The sequence below is a fragment of the Clarias gariepinus genome, chromosome 15 (genome assembly GCF_024256425.1).
Source record: "Clarias gariepinus isolate MV-2021 ecotype Netherlands chromosome 15, CGAR_prim_01v2, whole genome shotgun sequence".
Lineage (NCBI taxonomy): Eukaryota > Metazoa > Chordata > Actinopteri > Siluriformes > Clariidae > Clarias > Clarias gariepinus.
The window spans coordinates 5,873,380-5,892,972 of NC_071114.1; the positions used below are offsets into that span (position 1 = coordinate 5,873,380).

Below are 19,593 nucleotides of genomic sequence, written 5' to 3' on the forward strand. Positions count from 1 at the left end.
TGATACTTTACTTACACAGTAAACGTGCACTAGGATGTCCTCGGGTTGCATTCTATGCACTTGGTTTAAATGTGATGTTTATATTTTCTGACACCAGCAAGCCTCCATCCTCCGTATTGGCCGATTTTAATGAATCAAATCCACCAATGTGGATGCACCGATGCTAGCAGTCGGTTTTTCCGCTGCCTGGTAAGAGCAACACGTGAATGGCATAACGAACTGTGTGCACTTTTAGTATTAGAACGTGGACGTGCTCTTACTCCTGTCTCACATCCACAGGAAATGTTCGAATGTTTCACACTTGCCATTTTTTTCTTTAGAGATTAGGTTGCTGGTTCCTGATAATGCCAGAACACCACACTACGTCCTTCTGAGTCATTGTTTAGATGCGAGCGTGACTCACACCAGGCATGGCAAACAACCTATCTTTAGACAAAGTCGAGCCATTTACGGTAGCAACATTTTGGATATTTTAAAAAGCAGAAAAAGGGCTACCGATTGCGTTTGTGCTGTACAAAGGACGTTGGGGATTTTGGAAATTGTTGAGTTGAACAGTAACTCAAGTTCATGTGGGCCAAATAAAACAAGGCTGCAGGACGGATTTGAGAGAGTGTGTGTAAGCGAGAGACAGAGAGCGAAACACCAGGTCTATAAAGTTATCGTCCTATTGTTATCAGTTTGCCGAATGACTAACAGCAGGATTTAAGGATTACAAACTTCTATTAAGCTATTAAATCTATCCAACTTTAAACGCACCGTCTACGTCTTTAACGTGCCCGGTTTACTGTTCACCCAGAAATGAAGCGGATCGTGCAATTGGATCTGGATCTCAAGTTCAGGACAAACATTCGAGACCTGTTCCAACAGTTCAAGCACTTCCCTCCCGAAGCCGTGATTGGAATCGTCCGAGAGATGCAGCCGGTGTACAGGTATTATGCGCGCACACACACATGCACACACACCACTTTCTTTTGTGTGTCCTTATTCTGGAAAATACAAAACTTCAGTTGCCTTGACCTTCTTTCCGACTGCACGGCAGAAGAGAAAAGTGCCAGACTTCTGAGCCGAGAGTGTCGCACCCCTGAAACTAGGCCAGGTTAAAAGCCAAAGTAAATGTGCCACCCTGTTCAAAATGGACTTTTTGTCCCCCCTCCGCCCCTCTCCTGACGAACATTGCTCATCGAGTGGCTGGGAAGAGAGCTTTTAGCTTTTAGTGTCCTTTTTTCCCCCCTTGAGCTGCTGTAACAGCTCTGATGAGGCATTAACAAAATAAGTGCTTCTAGTGTATGTGTGTATGTACACGCAGCGTGGTCATGTTGCATACCCAAATTTCACCAAACACACACACACATACAAAAAAAAAAAAAACAATGCATTATAATTAATTAGGAACACGTCTTTTAATAAATCTCAGCTGTGAAAGTACAAATCCAGGCTCCTCACTAGATGGCACTAGAGTCATCCGCAAACCCGGATTTGCATGTCGGTCTCCCGTCTTCCTTTCCCATCCCCCCACTTCCCTTGTTTCTTCATATTTATTTCCTCAGGACTGTTGTTCCAACACATCAACAGGAAAAGTTGTGCAATCCGGTAATATCAGGGTCTGTAGCCGTATGTGTGTGTAGGTTAACGTGAACCCGCTCGTGAGCCAATACTGTAATCATATTTCTCTGTGTGTCGCACAGACCAACAGCAGGAAAAAGACCTTGCTCATGCTGTTTTAATTAACGCTTGTCCAGGTATGCAAGTTTTACCATCGAGGTGTTGCTTTATTACAGACACTGTGAACACGGCTACGCCGCTATTTTCAGATTTGTTAAGGACGAACCTGAGCACGTATGGAGGACCCAGTGTCCCTAGTTAGAGGTGGACCCTTCAGTCAAGTTGTCTCCCCATTAAAACTAAAAACAATTTTTAAAAAAATCTGTGAGCAGCAAAGACGAAGGTTCATATTTTGCGACAGCGTGACGTATGAACGCGTGCATCCATGCATGAAACGAGCAAGTTCTGTCAGTGGAAAGACTCATCCCCAAGTGAGCTGTTTCTCCACAACAAAGAGTCCATAATTAACCACCGAAATGTTAGCAGTGCGTCAGCGAGAGCTGAGTATGGCGGAGGCGATAAGATCTGCCACCTGCACCAACAAGACGGCCCCACTGGGCGACCAACAATTAGCGCTTGGACTTTAAGAGCTTTCCTCTTGTCTTTCCGTTGGGGCGGCGTGTCCGTGCACGTCCGGGTCGGATCGTAAAAGATGTCGGTCACAGAAGGTGTCACTCTATATTTGGCGAGTTGCTTAACGTGCCGTAGAGCTCTTAGGTTTTTGACCCGGATTGAGTTATCAAAAAAATTCATATCGTATATTTCCAAGAAAAAAACAAAGAAGAACTCTGTACTGGTCTTTAGGTAACTTTTCTCTTCCAACCAGATTAAATCCTAAATAAAATGTGTTTTTATTTTTAGAAAAAGGAAATTGGATTTCTTTTAAAGCCAGTCATCTATCCTGATAAAGGGAGCATAAAATATCACATCAGTATCTCGGGTATTGGAGTGCCGTCTGAACACTCACTCACTCACTCACTCATTTAATCACTTATTTTCTATACCGCGTATCATGTACTGTAGCTGGAGCCTATACCAGGGAACTTGGTCTAAAGGTGGAGGTCACCCTGGACGGGGTGTCAATCCTTCGCATTCTAGGAATGTTCAATGTTTATAAACAAAATACATATTTATATCTTTTCTGGCAGCACTGCGGAATAGTGTGGCCTCGCACATCCAGGGTCGAGGGTTCGAATCCGGTTTTTCGTGCCTCCCGGGTCGAGTGTCCTCCTACAGTCCAAAGACATGCAGATTAGGATACACTGTCTTTCCAAATTGCTTGTAATGAGTTGGCACCCTGTCCAGGGTGTACCCCGTCTAGTGCCTCAAATCCCCTAGGATAGGATAGAGAATGAGTGAGCCAAAGCGAGAGTGCTCCTTAAATAGATCTGGTTTAGCTCCTGGTATCGAGGTTCCTTCCAGACCAGGACATGTCTTCATCACCCGAGAAAAACAAGAATGCAATCTGATGTGCTGCATCAGAAATATTGGAACCCTAATAATCAGCATGGAGATTTCTCTGTGTCTAAGTCGGTGCGTCTCAGGTCTGGTGTCTTTACTGCCTGAATTCATTCTTGCTGTCTCCAGGGCAACACACAGAGTCAGGCAGAAGAAAATTTTACGTCTATAAGTTTTTCGATGCTCAGGTTGAGGACAGAGGGAAAAAAAAGGAGACAGAAATCCGAGACGTTATCCAGACAGATGTCGTTCGTTAGATTAAAAAACGATTTAGCATGCTGTATGTTCCCCATGTAGACACCTCTAGTGTAAATCAGACACGGTGTCTGACAAGCAAGCTAAGCCTGTTAAATATTTACTTAACAAGCCAGCTGTACTGATATGATAATTAGCTTTTTAACTGAGATGACTACACGTATGGAGACCAGTTATTCTTCCTCAACTGTCTGTCTCGAGAAGGTATCTGTAGAAAGGAATGAGCACGTTTTGTTCTCAACAGCAAAACAAGACATTTAAAAAAAAAAAAATACAAGCTCTGACTTGCTGTTAAAAATCAGCACGTGTTCACAACCAGAAGGTGCCAGAGTGACATTTCTCACTCGGGTTTATTGATTTTTCTCAGGCTTTTGTGGAACACTTTGCTATTTATTTTTTTCTTCTTCTAAGTAGAGATATTTCTGAATTTCTGTTGGCTGACAGAAGGGCAGGACTTTATCTCCGAGGCCATGTGAGGTGTACCAAAGCGTCAGTAGGAACGCTCTGTCTCTTTGCCGTCCGTTCGTTTATTCGGAGTTCATACTTCACCTGTTCGCTCCATTTGCTTGTGCCTGAGCGTGAGTGTAACATATTTGCTGCTATAAATAGGCAGGTGAAAGATACACCAGGACTTCATGCAGCATTAATGACTGTAAAACAAAAGCGTTGTCTATCATTTACACTAGTTGCTAGGCAGATTTATTTTTTGTGTGTGTGTGTGTCTCAATTAATTATGTGATCCGTTACAGCCATACTGTTCTTTCTGTAATTATTTTTTTTCCACCAGATTGCTTGGAGATTTTTAGAACTTAACGCACCATGTCTTCATGGTCCTCGCTTTGTGCACAGGTGAACTGTTATGCTGGAACAAATTAGTTCACTTTGTTCCAGTGAAGGAAACGTATGTTGTTTTTTTTGTTTAGTTTTTTTAGCATACTGACGTTTTATACAATTATGTGCTTCTGGAAACAGTTGTCGTTTGGTTTGGTTGTGATGGTCAGGTGTCCACATACTTTTGACTGGATATTTCATTTCTTGACGTGAATCTACTCGGATTTATTTAGCAATCCGAGTCACTTTGACAGTCTAAATGTAGCCGTCACAGAGTTACACCACCACTTGGGCAAACAAAACAAAAAAAAAACAACAACTTAGATTTCATTCAGTCACCTTTAGCTTTGGTTACAGCACACGATGTGTTGGCCAGTTCATGTGTGAAGATGATTCCTCATGCTCCAAGAGCCACTTTTTCACAATTTGAGTCCTGGAATACGGCCGTGCCATCAGTGGGGGAAAAAAAAAAACTCCATAGATGTGATAACCTGGTCATTTAGTACATTTAGGCAATCAGCTGACTTGTGTAATTGCCACATAACGTCGCTGAGTCTAGACTTGAACAACCGAAGCAACCACAGATCATAACGCTTCCTCCAGAGGCTTATACTGTGGCTGGGTGCATCGCGTCATGTGATTCCCTGACTTCTTACCCTGGCGCACTAATCGCTCTGAAATAATGTTAATCTGGACCCATCAGACCACATGAACTTTTTCTATTTCTCCAAAGTCTAATCTTTATGCTCCGTAGCAAATTGAAGTGTTTTTTCTGATTGGTCTCATTAGCAAGTGGTTTTCTTATGGACACACAGCTGTTTAGTCGCAATCCTGTGAGTTCTCATCACATTGTGTGTGTGTGTATGGAAATGCTCTGACTTTTACTTTTATACACACCTCTGTTTTTAACTGTGCAACTTCAAAAGGCGTTTCTTGGTACCATTTCCAGTCATTTTAAATCTTCTTAGTTGTTTTCTTTGCTTGATGCAGCCCAATAATTTGACCCTTCCAAAAATGGCCAGGCAGTTTATATGCTCGAAGTATTTGTATTCATGCCTATAAAAAGAATTGACAGAATTCTACCTGCCCTTTGTTCTGTCATTTTGTTTGTGTATGCAAAACGAGTTAAACGAAGCAGGGAAGATCACGCCAGCGGGCCGTTTTGGACATGAGCCCATTGTGGGATAAACAGCATGCCGCTGATTAAACATGTGTCAGAGCGTGGCGAGCTTCATGGGGTGCTTGTGACTGTGCCGCACTCATAAACCCACATCACGTGAGGTAATATTATTAAGTGTGTGTCATTGCAAATTCATCTCACATCTTCAGTTTCAATTTAATGTAGCGTGTAAAGATGAAAGGGTGTGAAAAGGTTTCCATGTTCTGTAAGCATAAATATAGAACATATGTCTGAGCACGGGGATAGCTTCAGAGATGTACTCGTGAGACGAATAGTTTTTTTCATGTATAGTAAGAAAACAAGAAATGTCTCCATTCTGTTGATCACTAGACTGCTGGAATGTCTCAGTAAATATTTTGTTTAATTCTATTCTGTAGTGAAATCTCTTTATTCTATCCTCTTTCCTTTTTGGGTCACAGACAATCGCATAGGCATTTCACTGTTATCATGCTGTATATGTTTCGTAACAAATAAAATATATATTTTTTTACTTGGGGTGAATACAGACATGTTGAATAAAAATTGCTCATTTTAATAAGCAAAAGATTTCTAGCTGTGTTGCACATTTATGGCCATATATTCACTATTCATTACTCAAAATTTCTCTACATAATAAACCTCTGAAGAATTTATTAACAAAATATTTTCACTCGTGTATCTGTGATGTTTCAAAGGTTTTTTTATCCAATATTTTCAAATGCTCAAGATTCTTTTTTTAATCGCTGACTTTTAGTTTTGTAGCTCGTGCCAGATCATGAAACAAAGTCCTTTTAAGAAATAACCAGTTCTTCTGCCAGCGATGAGAGTATGCTGTCAGATTTGTTACCAAAACTAATTAGGACCTACGTATTATTCCAGTACACACCTTATTACAGGAATATTTGATCTGCAGGTCCTGATTGATCGGGCCACTATCTTAAATCTCACATTAAATTTGATCACAGTATAAGTGAGTCATATTTACGCTGACTTTAGCTACATTACATATCAAATTTTGCTGATTGTTTAAAGGACTTGCTTGCGGTTAAAGAACGAAGATGGAGACGGTTATTCTGAATCATATTTAGTATTCCCTGAACAGCACATCTGTAGTAATAATAATAATAATAATAATAATAATAATAATAATCAACATAATATCGTAATCTCTCTGAACTTTTCACACTTCAGGTTTCTGTGTCTCTGTTCCTTCCAATACCTCATGCAACCTTGGCATAAACATGGATCATCAACTGTCTTTTTTTTTTCCCCCACATCAACGGTGAGATTGTGCTGATGCTGATTTCTTATTTACAGCATCAGAGGTATTTATCTCTTTACGATGGCATCTGTTGGGTGCTGGGATATATTTGGCAGCAAGTAAACAGTCAGTTCTTTAAGGGTTTGAAGCATGAAGAACAAGCAAGCATAAGGATCTGAGTAACTTTGACAAGGACTAAATTATGAGCATCTCCAAAATGGTTAGCCCTGGTTAGTGCCTACCAGAAGGAATCCAAGGGAGAACAACTATTGAACTGCTGACAGGGTCAGGGATACAGAAGATCCACTGATGCATGCGATCCCATCTGGTCCACTTCCACCTAAAAGCTGATGGGGGACAAATTGCTGCAAAAAAGTCAATGCTGGCTATAGTAGGAAGGTGTCATATCCTCAGAACTGTCCGAGTGTCCATATTGACTTGTGTCCACCATTAAAAAAGCCTACAGTGGGCACTTGAGCATCAGAACTGGATCATTAACCAGTGGAAGATGATTGCCCGGTCTGATGGATACGATTTTTGCATCATGTTGATGTCCAGGTGCATGAGCATTGCGTACCTGGGGAAGAGGTGGCACCAGGATGCATTATAGGACGAAGACAAGCTGATTGAGGCAGTTTAATGCCCTGGGCTATGTTCTGCTGGGAAACCTTAGGTCCTGGCATTTATGTGGTTGCTACCTTATCATATCGTACCATCTAACTAAACATTGTTGCAGACTTCATAATGCACCCTGCTACACTGCATTAAAAGTTTAGAAAGACCAATCCATGCAGCTCCCATGTCACAACTTAGAAATCTTGAAGGCACTGCTGCTAACATCTAGGTGCAAGATACCACATATCTTAGAACATATAAAGAGCTTGTGGAATCGATGACTCAGAGCTGTTTTGGTGACGCAATGGGAACATACTTACTGTTAGGCTAGTGGATTTATTGTTATGACTGAGTTGGTGTGTGTGCGTGAGGGGGTTGTTCACTTTCCATCATAAGACTTTTACTCAAGGGAAAGGACTGCTTTTAACACACCGTATTTGAAAACCTTTTTTGGAAGTCAGCTTGAAGATACCATCGGGCTTGTGATTAAGTGCCAAAGTTCAAAACTTTTCCGAGAACTGGCAGGTGTATTAGTGTTTTATATACCGTAATAAGTACTTAAACATCATACATTAAAAAGGAAGAGAATATAATGAGAATGAAGAGAAAAACAGACATATATTTATAATTATTATTTTAATTGTGCATGGATTAATCTTCAGTGATGTCATTCATCTCACTTTGTAGGAGGGGCTGTGGTTGTCCAGTGAACAACTTGTTTTGAAAGTGTGACATTTTTTGCAGACCTTTTTCCCATCAGAAGCAACTACGATGTGGCTACTCATGAGTGTCATGTAATGTTGGTATAATTTGAAGAAATTGGGCATTCTTGCCTTTGTTTAAACAATATATGACAGGCGTTTAAGTCAAACCAGGACTATTAATTGTGCAGATGAACAGAACAAAGAATAACGCAGTTTATTTTCTCTATATAGTCCCCTAATACACTTCCCAGTGTTTAATTAGTGCTTGAATACTATCAAGGTAGAATGTTTTCTCAGTACGCCAAAGCCATAATTCAACTGCCTGATTTAACAAAATCCTGGTCTTCCATCGATCTTAAAAGAATTCATTTCCTCAGTCTTGACAAGAGTCCAAGTTCCATGTAAAGAGAAACAGCTCTATAGCATGATGCTACCGCCACCATGCTTAAACAAAGATATTTACATTTAGGCATTTGGCAGACGCTCTTATCCAGAGCGACTTAGATTTTTATCTCATTATACATCTGAGGCAGTTGAGGGTTAAGGGCCTTGCTCAAGGGCCCAACAGTGGCAACTTGGTGGTTGTGGGGTTTGAACCAGGGATCTTCCGAACCATATTTCAATGCCTTAACCACTGAGCTACCCCTTGCCCCCTGGATATGATGTTCTTTGGGTGATAAGCTTCCTATATATCTATCTATCTAAGTATTTTCTTGGTTTCTCGAAAACATAACATTTTCTGATTGAGGCAGTTTGGGTTGTTTTTACTTCATTTATTTAATTTGCAACCCAACTTGCATAAAGAATATAAGATCGCCATCGCATACAGTCATCTAAATGACCAGGACTTGCCAAATATTCCTGCAGCTTCTTTAATGTTGTTAGGTTCTCTTGGTCTTTAGTCCTCCTAATAAGGTTTCTTGTTGTCCATTTGTCTCTGTTTTTGAGGGACCTGTTTTTGGTAACATCACTGTGCTGGGCTTTTTTTGCATTCCTTGATGAGAGCTTTTACATTGTTCCATTGTACATCCTGTTTTGGAAATTCTTTTGCACTCCTCTTTCCTGATTTATGCGTTTTGCCATCGAGATCCCAAACTCCAATGCTTTGTAAGCTCTTGTAAGAGCATGGCTTCAGAAGTTGGATGAAACCAAAATGATCCTATAGAAACAGCTGCTGTTTACCTGGTGTTAATCAAAATCTCTTCTTTGAGTACAGGTGTATGATAACTACTTTTAAAAATTGGTTCATTCTAAGCACAGTCAAATTATAGACCCATTATAAAATGGAGTGTAAATGTACTGTATATAGCCAGGTTATTGTTATTTTACCTTATTTTAATGGTTACTATACTGCAGTAAAGGTACCATATTTCTTCACCAAGTTACCACCTGTTTTTGATGAGTGAACTTAAAAGATCTGTCCGTTGTGCTTCGACATGCTCGCTGATTGCATGTGGATCAGGAGAGGAACAAACACACACATGCAAATACATGATGGAGTGTCTGAATGTTCACTGGTTTATTTACAGGACAAAGATATATTAAGTCCAAAGCCATTTTCTAAATGAATACAAGGTACATTCGTGTCACATCCATCTGTTATTACATCAAAGAGCATGAGTTATTCACATGTTCTGTAGAAATCAGAAGTCGACAAACCATACAAAGTTTTGTCATATAAGGAATGAGGAAGTGCTCAAACAAAGAGAAAGAGAAATCTAACAACAGGTGTCTCCGAGGTCCCCCAAACTGTACAAATATTCACATTTAATTGGCGCTATGGTTATAGCTTGAGTAGGCCATTTAATTAACCTGCTGTCCTATTATATACAGTAAGCACATGGTCATGGTGTTATCCGAAGGCTGTGCCACAGTGCCGTACTGTTAGTGGCTTCTTCAGCTGTTATGCATTTTCTTCGATTCACAGGTCAAACCCTGGACCGGAACTGTGGAGCGTGACGATTCCGACTGAGTTTCCGCATTATCTGTCTGCACTAGTGTGACATTGAGACTTTTGATTTAGTATGGTTTCTGACTTTTTACCAGGGATGTATAGACTTTTTGACATGGACTAGTATTAGAAATACTTTTACATTGTCGAGTACTTCATTTGTTGCTAAAGGTAATCCAAGCACAGGATCACATATATATTGTTTACTGATTACACAAACAGTCCGCACTGGCTTTTAGACACACTACAGAATGACACTCTTAGAAAATGAAAGTGAAGAATAAAGAGTTTCCTGTGCAAAGATAAATATGAACACGTGTGAATTCTTATGGAAATTAGAGACGCTGTGAGCGAGCACTGTGAAAAAGGAAACGAAATTATCGATCGAGTTTGTTTTAGAATCGTTGTGGAAATTGACAGCGCGGTCAGAACTGTGTTGCTTTTAATGTATTTAAGGGAACGTAGTCACGATTTTAAGCTGCTTCCCGCAGAAACACTTTTCTAAAACACATTTCGAAATTCTGTATCTACAAAGTGCACTCTAGTCCTGTGCTAAATGTGCCAATTCAAAGCACGGTTAAAATGCACTAGTCGATGTAATATTGCTTTCTCATGGTGTGCCAGGGCTTTCTGTGAACAAGTACATAGAGGAGCAGCACACATGCTGTTTCTACAGAGAACAGTGCGGTGAGAATCAGATGCCTTGGCTTAGGTGTGGTACACACTGTTCTGTTCTCATGGCCTTGGCTGAGCACCGAGCAAAAGCAGATGACCTGACAGCTCAGCGACAGATCTCCTAAGATTCTTTTCTGTAGTAGGGATTCTAAATGATAGAACTGCAGAATCATAAGCATGAACACAATGCGTGATGCATGACTATGCCGGACGGTACGATATAGAATTCTATAAAAGACAAAGTCTTTTGCGGGAAAAAAATTAACAGATAGAGAATGCATAATTTATAGTATATTAAGCATTTGGTTAAATTCTGTATTAAAAATATAAAGAATTTCAATCTTTTTTTTTATTTGGGGAAGTTAATTTGCACAACATATGATAAACAGACAACAAATAATATATTAGATTTAGAGCATTCAGATCGAGATGTTTACAGAAAGTAGAATTAGCTAGATTCAATTCCTGAAAAAAAAAAAAAAAAAAATTTAACTTAAAATCTCAAAATGTTCAGCGGGGTCTCCTGGCTGCTTGCAAAAATATATGGACAGGATTAGTTGGCAGTATGGTTCCGGCATACTAAGTAAATTTTGGGAAAGTTATGAGTGTTTGTTCGGGAGCTGACACAAAACTGATCGTCTTATAAGAATGCATTGACTTCTTACCGTTAGGGTTTTGCCTAAAATCCACCAGAAACGAGAATATGTTAAAAATCTCTCCTGTGGCTACATATCTTAAAGTACATGCACCCAAAAATGGTCTGAAAATTAGCCGTTTTCCTGTTTTTGCACAGGAAAAGTTCAATTTCTCCAAGATTTGTTTCTAGTTAATATGACTTTCTATAATTACATTGATCCGTATACTCCAAACTAATAAATTATTTGCCTTTTTTATTATATTTTGTACAAATTAACTTCCCCAGATTTAAATATATATATATTTTATAGATTCTTTCATTCTTTATAGATCTCATGAAGTGTTTAAAGAAACATTTTAGAGATACAGTATATACTGTACATTTGTATGTAATCCAGCTTTAGATTTAGGCGGGAGGTATGAGAAAACATTGATCTTTATTCACAAGATTAGAATTGTAATCATTAAAAAAATGTATAAGCTTTGTATTTGGTCATGCCCACAAAACCCCATAAAAGGCAGAGCTCAAAAACAGAAAGAAAAGGTGAAAATTCAAGCACACTTTCTCATTTTCACCAACTTATGGCTACCATATACACAGACCAACCTGGCCATATTGTTCCAAAAACGAACTGTAAAAGTAATGACTAGTTAAAAAATAGTGCATTGTGTGTAAACAAATAAATAAAGTAAATAGTTCAGCAGGGTCTTCGAAAAAGTCGACATTGACAAACTGGAATCGCAGATAAAGATAAAACCTGCACTTTTATCACGTCTTGGTGCTCTAGCACCAATTGAATGTGCCCCTAGAAACAGCCTGGGCAATTGCTTTGTTGTTTTCTCAGCTCAGACACACGCACGCATCCTTTTGAAAAATAGATAAAAAGAGAGAACAAGAGAGAGCGCGAGAGACTCTAAACTCCCTCTGAAGTTTCCTGTGGAGATTGCCCTCAACATCAGGAAGACTTTCCCCTCATTATGAGTGTTCCTCGTTATAAGTGATGTAGACTTTCGGTTCCAGTGCATCCCATGCTACCATTATAAACAGACGAGCCTACAAATACCCAGCTAAGATGTTAAAACTGTTTCGCGAATGCTAGTGTATTGCATTTCTGTGTCAGAATGCTTCATCCTGTTTACTCGTCCTAGGTGCTCGGCTTCAAGGGCTTCCCTTAAATCCGTTCTCATTGTCTGTTTAGGCATTTCCTGAGGCTGCGACCAACCTGTAAAAGCTCGAGAAATCATTCTGGGCTTGCTATAAAGGGAATGTGGCAGTTTTGTGCTTTGTGTATTTGAGGAGATATGAGACTGTATTACTGCTTATACTTGTAAATATTTATGCTATTTATTTTAGGTTGTGCAAAAATGCCCTAAATTTAATTATTCAAAATATGAAATGCAAGAAACAAAAAAAAATCCAATTAATTTACTTCATGGTTTAGGGTTAATTCTTTGACAGACATGTGGTTGTGGTGGTGTTGGGAAAACGTCAGTTTAATGGTAGGTGTATTCCATCGTTATAGGGGTTATTTGTTTAAGATTAAGAATTGCACAACGTTGTTTAAAAGTAATTGAGGTTAAGTTGGCACTTTCAGGGGAAAGTCCAGATGACTTTCCAAAGTCCAAGACAGAATCTTGAAATAATATGCACGATATTAGACAGAAAAGCCGCTACAGTGGCATGCAGTGGATTGTTACTGAGAATTAAGTTTCAACAACTACCACCTTGACTTAAAAGACGGTAGTAATAGAGAAAATCAAAGAAAACGCTACAATGATGGATGGCTGTGCTGGACTTGTCTTAGCCCTTTTTTCATAACGCAAATGTCTTGTTACTGTCACTAGTTTCATAGTAGCAAAAGTTATACAGTATTAAACTCATTTAATACTTAACTTTTTAATACTTTAAAACCTGCAAGAAATATAGCTGTTTGACAATAAACATTAGCGCTATCGAGTCCATTCGAATAGGAAATTGCAATGGCCAAAAATCAGTTGATGTAGCAGGATTTTACTATGGGTTTCGATATCATGAAACATTATTGGCAGGAAGAGGGATAATCTGGTACTTTCCTGATTTCATTGCAGCTGTGAGAGGACATTAATATTTGGATGTCATTCTCAGAGGTAGTCATCTCTGCTCTTACTTCTCACTCAGAAACTCCTGCACAGTTAGACAAATGTATTCTAAGATAATTTCATCTAAAGAAAGATATGAACAAGAAATAGATTCTTATAATCCAAGTTATATAATCTGATCAGAACAAACTAAATTAGAACTCTGGATCCCATGACTCAAAAATTGGATTCCATGACCATCATACCTACAGTGAGGCGTGGAGATGAGAACATCATGATATTGATGTTGTCTTCTTCGCACATTTTAGTTCTGTTAAACAGATTAGTAACAGGAAGAACTAGAATTGTTGTTGATGATGCATCTTGAGTTTGAACTTTTTCTTTGTTTATGTCTACTTTAGTGCTCATATTTGTAAGTACGTTGTCAGATTTTACGGTAATGCGTTGGAGGCATATTAAATAACAAACACACTAGTGTCTGGATATTTATTTTTTCCACACATTTTGTCCCAATTCTTACAACGCAATTTGATGAATGTTCACTAAATTTTATCCCTTTTCAGTATAAATAGGTCGAATCTATTACCCACACTATCTCTGACCTTTTGCCAGTTGCAAGAAGTGAGACAGGGCTATGACGGTATGGACTAACAATACCAACAAAACGTCCTCTATTATCACATGAAGTCTTATTTCTTTTTTGTTTTCCCTCAGACACACCTTCTGGCAGTATCGCAAAGAAAACCCCAAGTCCCACGTAGGTGACCCCCCTCCTGACGGCCTGCCCGGCTTCAACAGCGGTGTGATGCTGTTGAATCTGAACACCATGCGCCGCTCTGCCCTCTACAACCGCCTCCTCGACCCTGAACGCGTCGCTCACCTCACCGACAAGTATCACTTTCGGGGCCACCTGGGCGACCAGGACTTTTTCACCATGATAGGCATGGAGCATCCAGAGCTCTTCTATCATCTTGATTGTGGCTGGAACCGACAGCTGTGTACTTGGTGGAGGGACCACGGCTACGGCGACATTTTTCAGCTGTACTTCCGATGCGACGGACCCGTTCATATTTACCACGGAAATTGCAACACCGCTATACCCGATGACTGAAAGCTACAAGAAGGCTTTACACATTCTGAGAGAATTCTGCTCCATTGCGTGAGTGGTGCTTAGCAATGAGTTGAATATACATGCTCGAGAAGGCGCCTTGATGCTTCAGCTTGCGTTATCACACAATTAGCCAAATGGATCATTTGCCATATGCATGCAGCCAGTACTCCTTTACATACATTGCTTTTTATTCATATGGCGTTCAACTTCGGGAACAAATTGGAGCAATCAGGTCTCTTTGTGTTCTGCCTTATGATGCACTTGGAGCCAGAGTTGGAGTTTAGAATTCTTCGCATAGCCGACTGCAGCCTGCAGGAGCAGAGAGTTCTTGCACTCACGACATCTCTTCCCGTTACTTGCACGAGGACCAGGTTTTGCGTTGCAGTCCTGACCGCAACATAATAGCACAGCGGTAGCTGCTTTGGAGCATAGAGCTGACCAGAAACCTCATTACTGTGATGATGCTGTTTCGGGGAAAGATTCAAGAGCAAACTAGGAATGCACATTGACCTGATTTTCAATTCGAACTCCTGATAGTCAGCTCCAGGTTTTCTCCTGTGTTGTGCAAGTTTATTCCTGCTATTAATTTTTTTTTAAATAAAGTATTGCATGACAGGAAATAAACAGAGCAAACATGCCAAAATGTTTTTAACACATGACAGATTGGAGTATGGCTAGTTTCCCCGGTCGGGGGGGGTATCAGTGGGGAACTAGCCTTTTCTAATGAAATGCACTAGCATACCCCAGGGGTGGGTATTGGGATTCCAGATATTCTTGTAATATTTATTTCCTGGCTACTGTTTACTAAGCAAGGAAGGTTTTGGAAGACTTCTCACAGACTCTAAAGGTACGTAATAATCCGCGAGGTGTCATGTCATATATTGTGCCGCGAGCGTGCTTTCGTGTAAAGTATCTCTTTACATTTTACATAATTATTGCCTGAATATTTTCAGTTCAGTAAAACAGTCTGCAGTATAAGTAAACTTAATAATGACATAATGATAAATAATTTGTGATCCACTGAGATTCTTCTCAGCATATAATGGGAGAAAGGGTTGCCAGGTGTCAAGAAAAATGTCAGAAAAAAAAATTCAAAAGCACAGAAAATTTGCACAACAAATATTTATTTTAGGAAATTTATTGTTTCACTTTGCTACATTGGTTCAAAATTCTGTCAACCAGTATTTTTGTAAATAAAGTTCTCATTTCAAGTTATGAACTTTAGCCGCGCCATGCTGATTTATATAACGAATAGAATATATAACAGAGAAGCCTGAGCTTAAGGTTTTGGGAGTCCATTATACAGTTTGTTGAATGTTTTGTTCAATACACAATGTATTAAGTCAAGATTCTTGTATCAAACAATATAATAGAGTACAAGACAAGAATCTGAACTTTATCTAGAAAGTAATAAATATCCGAGGGTGAGTCAATAATTATCCACACTCCTGTTATATTACATATTCTGTTTTCTACACTCAGTGCTTTTTGTTTAAGACTACTGTCTCTCCCAGTCACTGTTGTGCAGGTGTCAACCTGTTTACATCAGTTCATTTGCAACTGCGGTGCGGAAAAAGTTTGAAAGTGAACCATCAGCTGGAAAATTCATCAACACTTGCAGTTTTCTGGGATTGTCAAGGCCTAGTGTTGGAACATAATCAGGAAAAAGGTTTAACAATCAACAGTTTTCGTTAAAGTGAGACGCTTATTGTAGAGCTGAAGACTAAACTTCGGGTTAAACGCAGAGGACCGCTATCCGAGGGCGTTTTGACCTCGCATGATAATGTACGTCTACACACTTCTGCTCACACTGATGACACTCTGAACAAGAAAGTTCGTTTTGAGGCGTCTTCACTTTAGCCCTGATCTTGCTCTCACCTCTTTCACCTGTTTAATCTGCTAAAAGCAGCCCTATGAGGACAAAGATTTCCTTCTGATAAAGAAGTAAAGGAAACAGTGCATTTGTGGCTTAAAAGTACGAAAGCTTGTTGACGGATGGAAATAGTGTTTTGAAAAGCAAGGGGACCATTTTGTATTTTTTATTTTATTTTTTTTAAGTTAATGATAATAAATTCTACAGCCAGAGTGCGGATAATTTTTGACTCACCCTTGTCCATTCCTGGCTCCTATTGTAGCACTGACGGACCAGTTGATTTTTGACTTTATAACCTCATGTTGATGAAAAAAGGGGCCACCTTTTTTATTGCAGTTTTTCAGCTGTTGCAATAATCAAAAAGTTTTCTCTAGATACAAATTTTGTTGTATCGTGTTCATAATGACCACTTCTTATTTTCTGTTATTTTTTCTTGTTGTTTACGGTACATTTTATTGTATTTTGCTTGTAAAGGGGGAAATAAAGTTCCTAATCTGTTAGCACTGTGCTTTACTGTATATGTACTTGTGATAAAATGTGGTGTCAAATTTTTCAATAAACTGCTTTCATTTTGTGGAAGCCAACCCTCAATCACAGACCACTTTAGTCCCAGCTTATTGTTTAATATTATCTTATAAAATATACGCCAATCAGCCATAACATTAAAACCACTGACGGGCAAAATGAATGGGTGAGATATATCTGGCAGCAAGAGATCAGTTTTCAAAGTTAATGTATTGAAAGCAGAGGAACTGGGCATCATTGACAAGGGCCAAAGTGTGATGGCTAGACGACTCAATCAGAGCATCAGTAAAACAGCAGGTCTTGTTGGGTGTTCTTATTATATATTGGTTTAGTATTTACCAAAAGCCATCCAATGAAGGACTGGTGACAGTCATGGGTATCTAAGGCTTATTGAAGCACATGGGGACGGTGAAGGTCTAGATACCACAAAAGAGCTTCTGAAGCAGCTTCTGAAAAGGTGATTTCTTGTTCTGCTAGAAATGTGACAGAACACACAAGGTTGTTGCATATATTTCTGTGCCGCTCCAGATGGGTCAGATTGCCCATGCTTACTCGTGCTCAACCTACACTGGGCTCATGAGGAAAGAAATAGATCATAGAGCAATGGAAGAACATGGCCTGGGGGTGTGCGCGTGTCGCTTACTTCTAGAAGAGCTGGCACCAGGACGCTCTATGAGAAGAAGGCAAGCCGAAGGAGGCACTATGATGGTTTGGACCTTGGGTCCTGGCATTCATTGACATGTACCACCTCCCTAAACATTACTCCAGACCAAGTACACCCCTTTATGACGGGCAGTAGTGGCCTCTTACCAGGATGAGCAAACGGTTTTCAGGTGTTGACGGAGGCTGTTTTGAACAAACAACTCTGATCCAGAATCTGCTACTAATGTCTTTTGCAACTCCATATTCACATATGTTGCAATGCAGTCGTAATTAATCAAAGAGGGACTACACACACACACACACACACACAGATGTTTGTAGCTTGGTAACAAAATGAATAATAAATTATTCCGTCCCAGAGTGATGCTTTCAGCGCTCTCACTATGAAGATCAGAGCCTTCGAAGAGAATAAAGTCTCTTTGGAGAAGAGAAATTCTGTATTAGGAATGTGCACATACTTGGAAAGTCAAGGAACTCGCAAATCAATGACTGCATGATATACTGTTGTAGGACGTGATATGGAAAGCGTGTGTGTAAGGCAGTCTTGACAGTCTGGCCACTTTTTATCATGTTTTGGAGAAAAATATGTCCTGTGCAGGTTATTAAAAGACAGATCTCTTCTTCAGCTTGGTGATGTTTTTAAAATCAGGGCAGCTGCAAATATAACAGCACACATTGTGAACGCTGCCGACTGCTTGTCAGACACTTCGCAAGATGTGTTTAAAATGCACAGAACATTTCTCTGTTTAGTGACTGCTACTAGTGGTTTTTACCACTTCTGTGCCTTTCAGACTCAACAAAAGCAAAGCATCTCAACTCCTTATAAGAGTGAGTGGGTGTGTGTGTGAGAGAGCGAGACAGTTCCCGAGCTCTGCCATGCTTATGCTGCTTAGTCTTAAAACTCACAGGATGAATCCTCCTCCCAAGTGAGAATGTATGAGTGGGCTTTCAAGACATTCACTCTCTCTCTCTCGCTCTCTCTCTCTCTCTCGCCCTAATTGATTCAAGAGAACATGAAAGCAGAAAGATGATACTTCAAGTCAATACAAAGATTTTTAACACTTTTATGCATCATTTTGTCAATCTGGCAACCCTTGGTTATATTAAATGTCACTTGATGTATAGTAGTATCTCAGGAGAATGGTAAAGATCATACATGTACATTAGAATGAAGCTGGGAGGATTTTCATAAAAGTGCGGTTCTGTATGTCTGAAGGACAGAAAGGTGTTTTTTGATGCTTGAGATGGTACTTATTGCATCCTCCACTAGTGGTCAGTTGCCTAATTTAGTAAAACACTAAAGAGGCCTCGGATGGATATACCACTGAATGTTGGTGATGTCATTTTTTAAGAAATCAGTTCATCATCAAAAACTCATTTACTCTTACAGAATAGCGTATAGATGCAGTTTTAAAATTACAAATTTTGATTTATAGTTATATAATGAACTAATTTATATATATATATATATATTTAGTAAGTACTCGCCATTGTCATTTAGGGGGTAGGGGCCAGGGGTACCTCAGTGGTTAAGGCATTGGACTACGGTTCGGAAGATCCCAGGTTCAAACCCCACAACCACCAAGTTACCGCTGTTGGACCCTTGAGCAAGGCCCTTAACCCTCAACTGCTCAGATGTGTAATGAGATAAAAATGTAAGTCGCTCTGGATAAGAGCGTCTGCCAAATGACTAAATGTAAATGTAAATTTAAAGAGTTTGTAGAAGTAGTTAAAAGTTGAAAATAAAATTAATATCAACTAAAAATAAGTTGATCAACTTTAATGTAAAATGTTGTAAGGTTGAGTACCTTACGTAAGTTGTACTTTTTTCATCGTCAGCTGTACATTCCCTGTTCAGTAATCGAAAAGTGAATCACAGATGAAAAATCAAAAAAGTAGATCGGATAAGGATGATTTTTTTTTGTCGTAAAATGACTCATATATAACTGTTCAGAACATTGTTTATACTTACATTGTTTATATTTGATTATATTATTTGATTTGATATCTAAGTACTGCATACGTTTTGTTAAATTCTGTCCAGCGCCCACAGTTTGATGCATACGAAGTACGCTGTTAAAACTTGCGATTCAGAATCTGGCGCATAACTGCTGATGATGTCACTTCTGCTAACATTTTAAACTTAGTTTATAGTGCAGGTTAAACTTAAGGTAAATATAGAAGGACTGGCAAAG

At 39.4% G+C, this 19,593-nt stretch overlaps 1 protein-coding gene across 2 annotated transcripts in view; it reads left to right on the forward strand.

Annotated features, from left to right (window-relative positions):
• xxylt1 (xyloside xylosyltransferase 1) overlaps positions 1–16,801 on the forward strand; it is a 35,084-nt gene extending 18,283 nt beyond the window's left edge. For both annotated transcript variants that reach the window (XM_053513650.1, XM_053513649.1), the window contains exons 4-5: positions 797–929; positions 13,941–16,801. In XM_053513650.1, coding sequence (XP_053369625.1) covers positions 797–929; positions 13,941–14,337 — 530 coding nt within the window. In that variant the 3' untranslated portion in view covers positions 14,338–16,801. The remainder of the gene's footprint in view (positions 1–796; positions 930–13,940) is intronic.
• Positions 16,802–19,593: the final 2,792 nt, after the last annotated feature.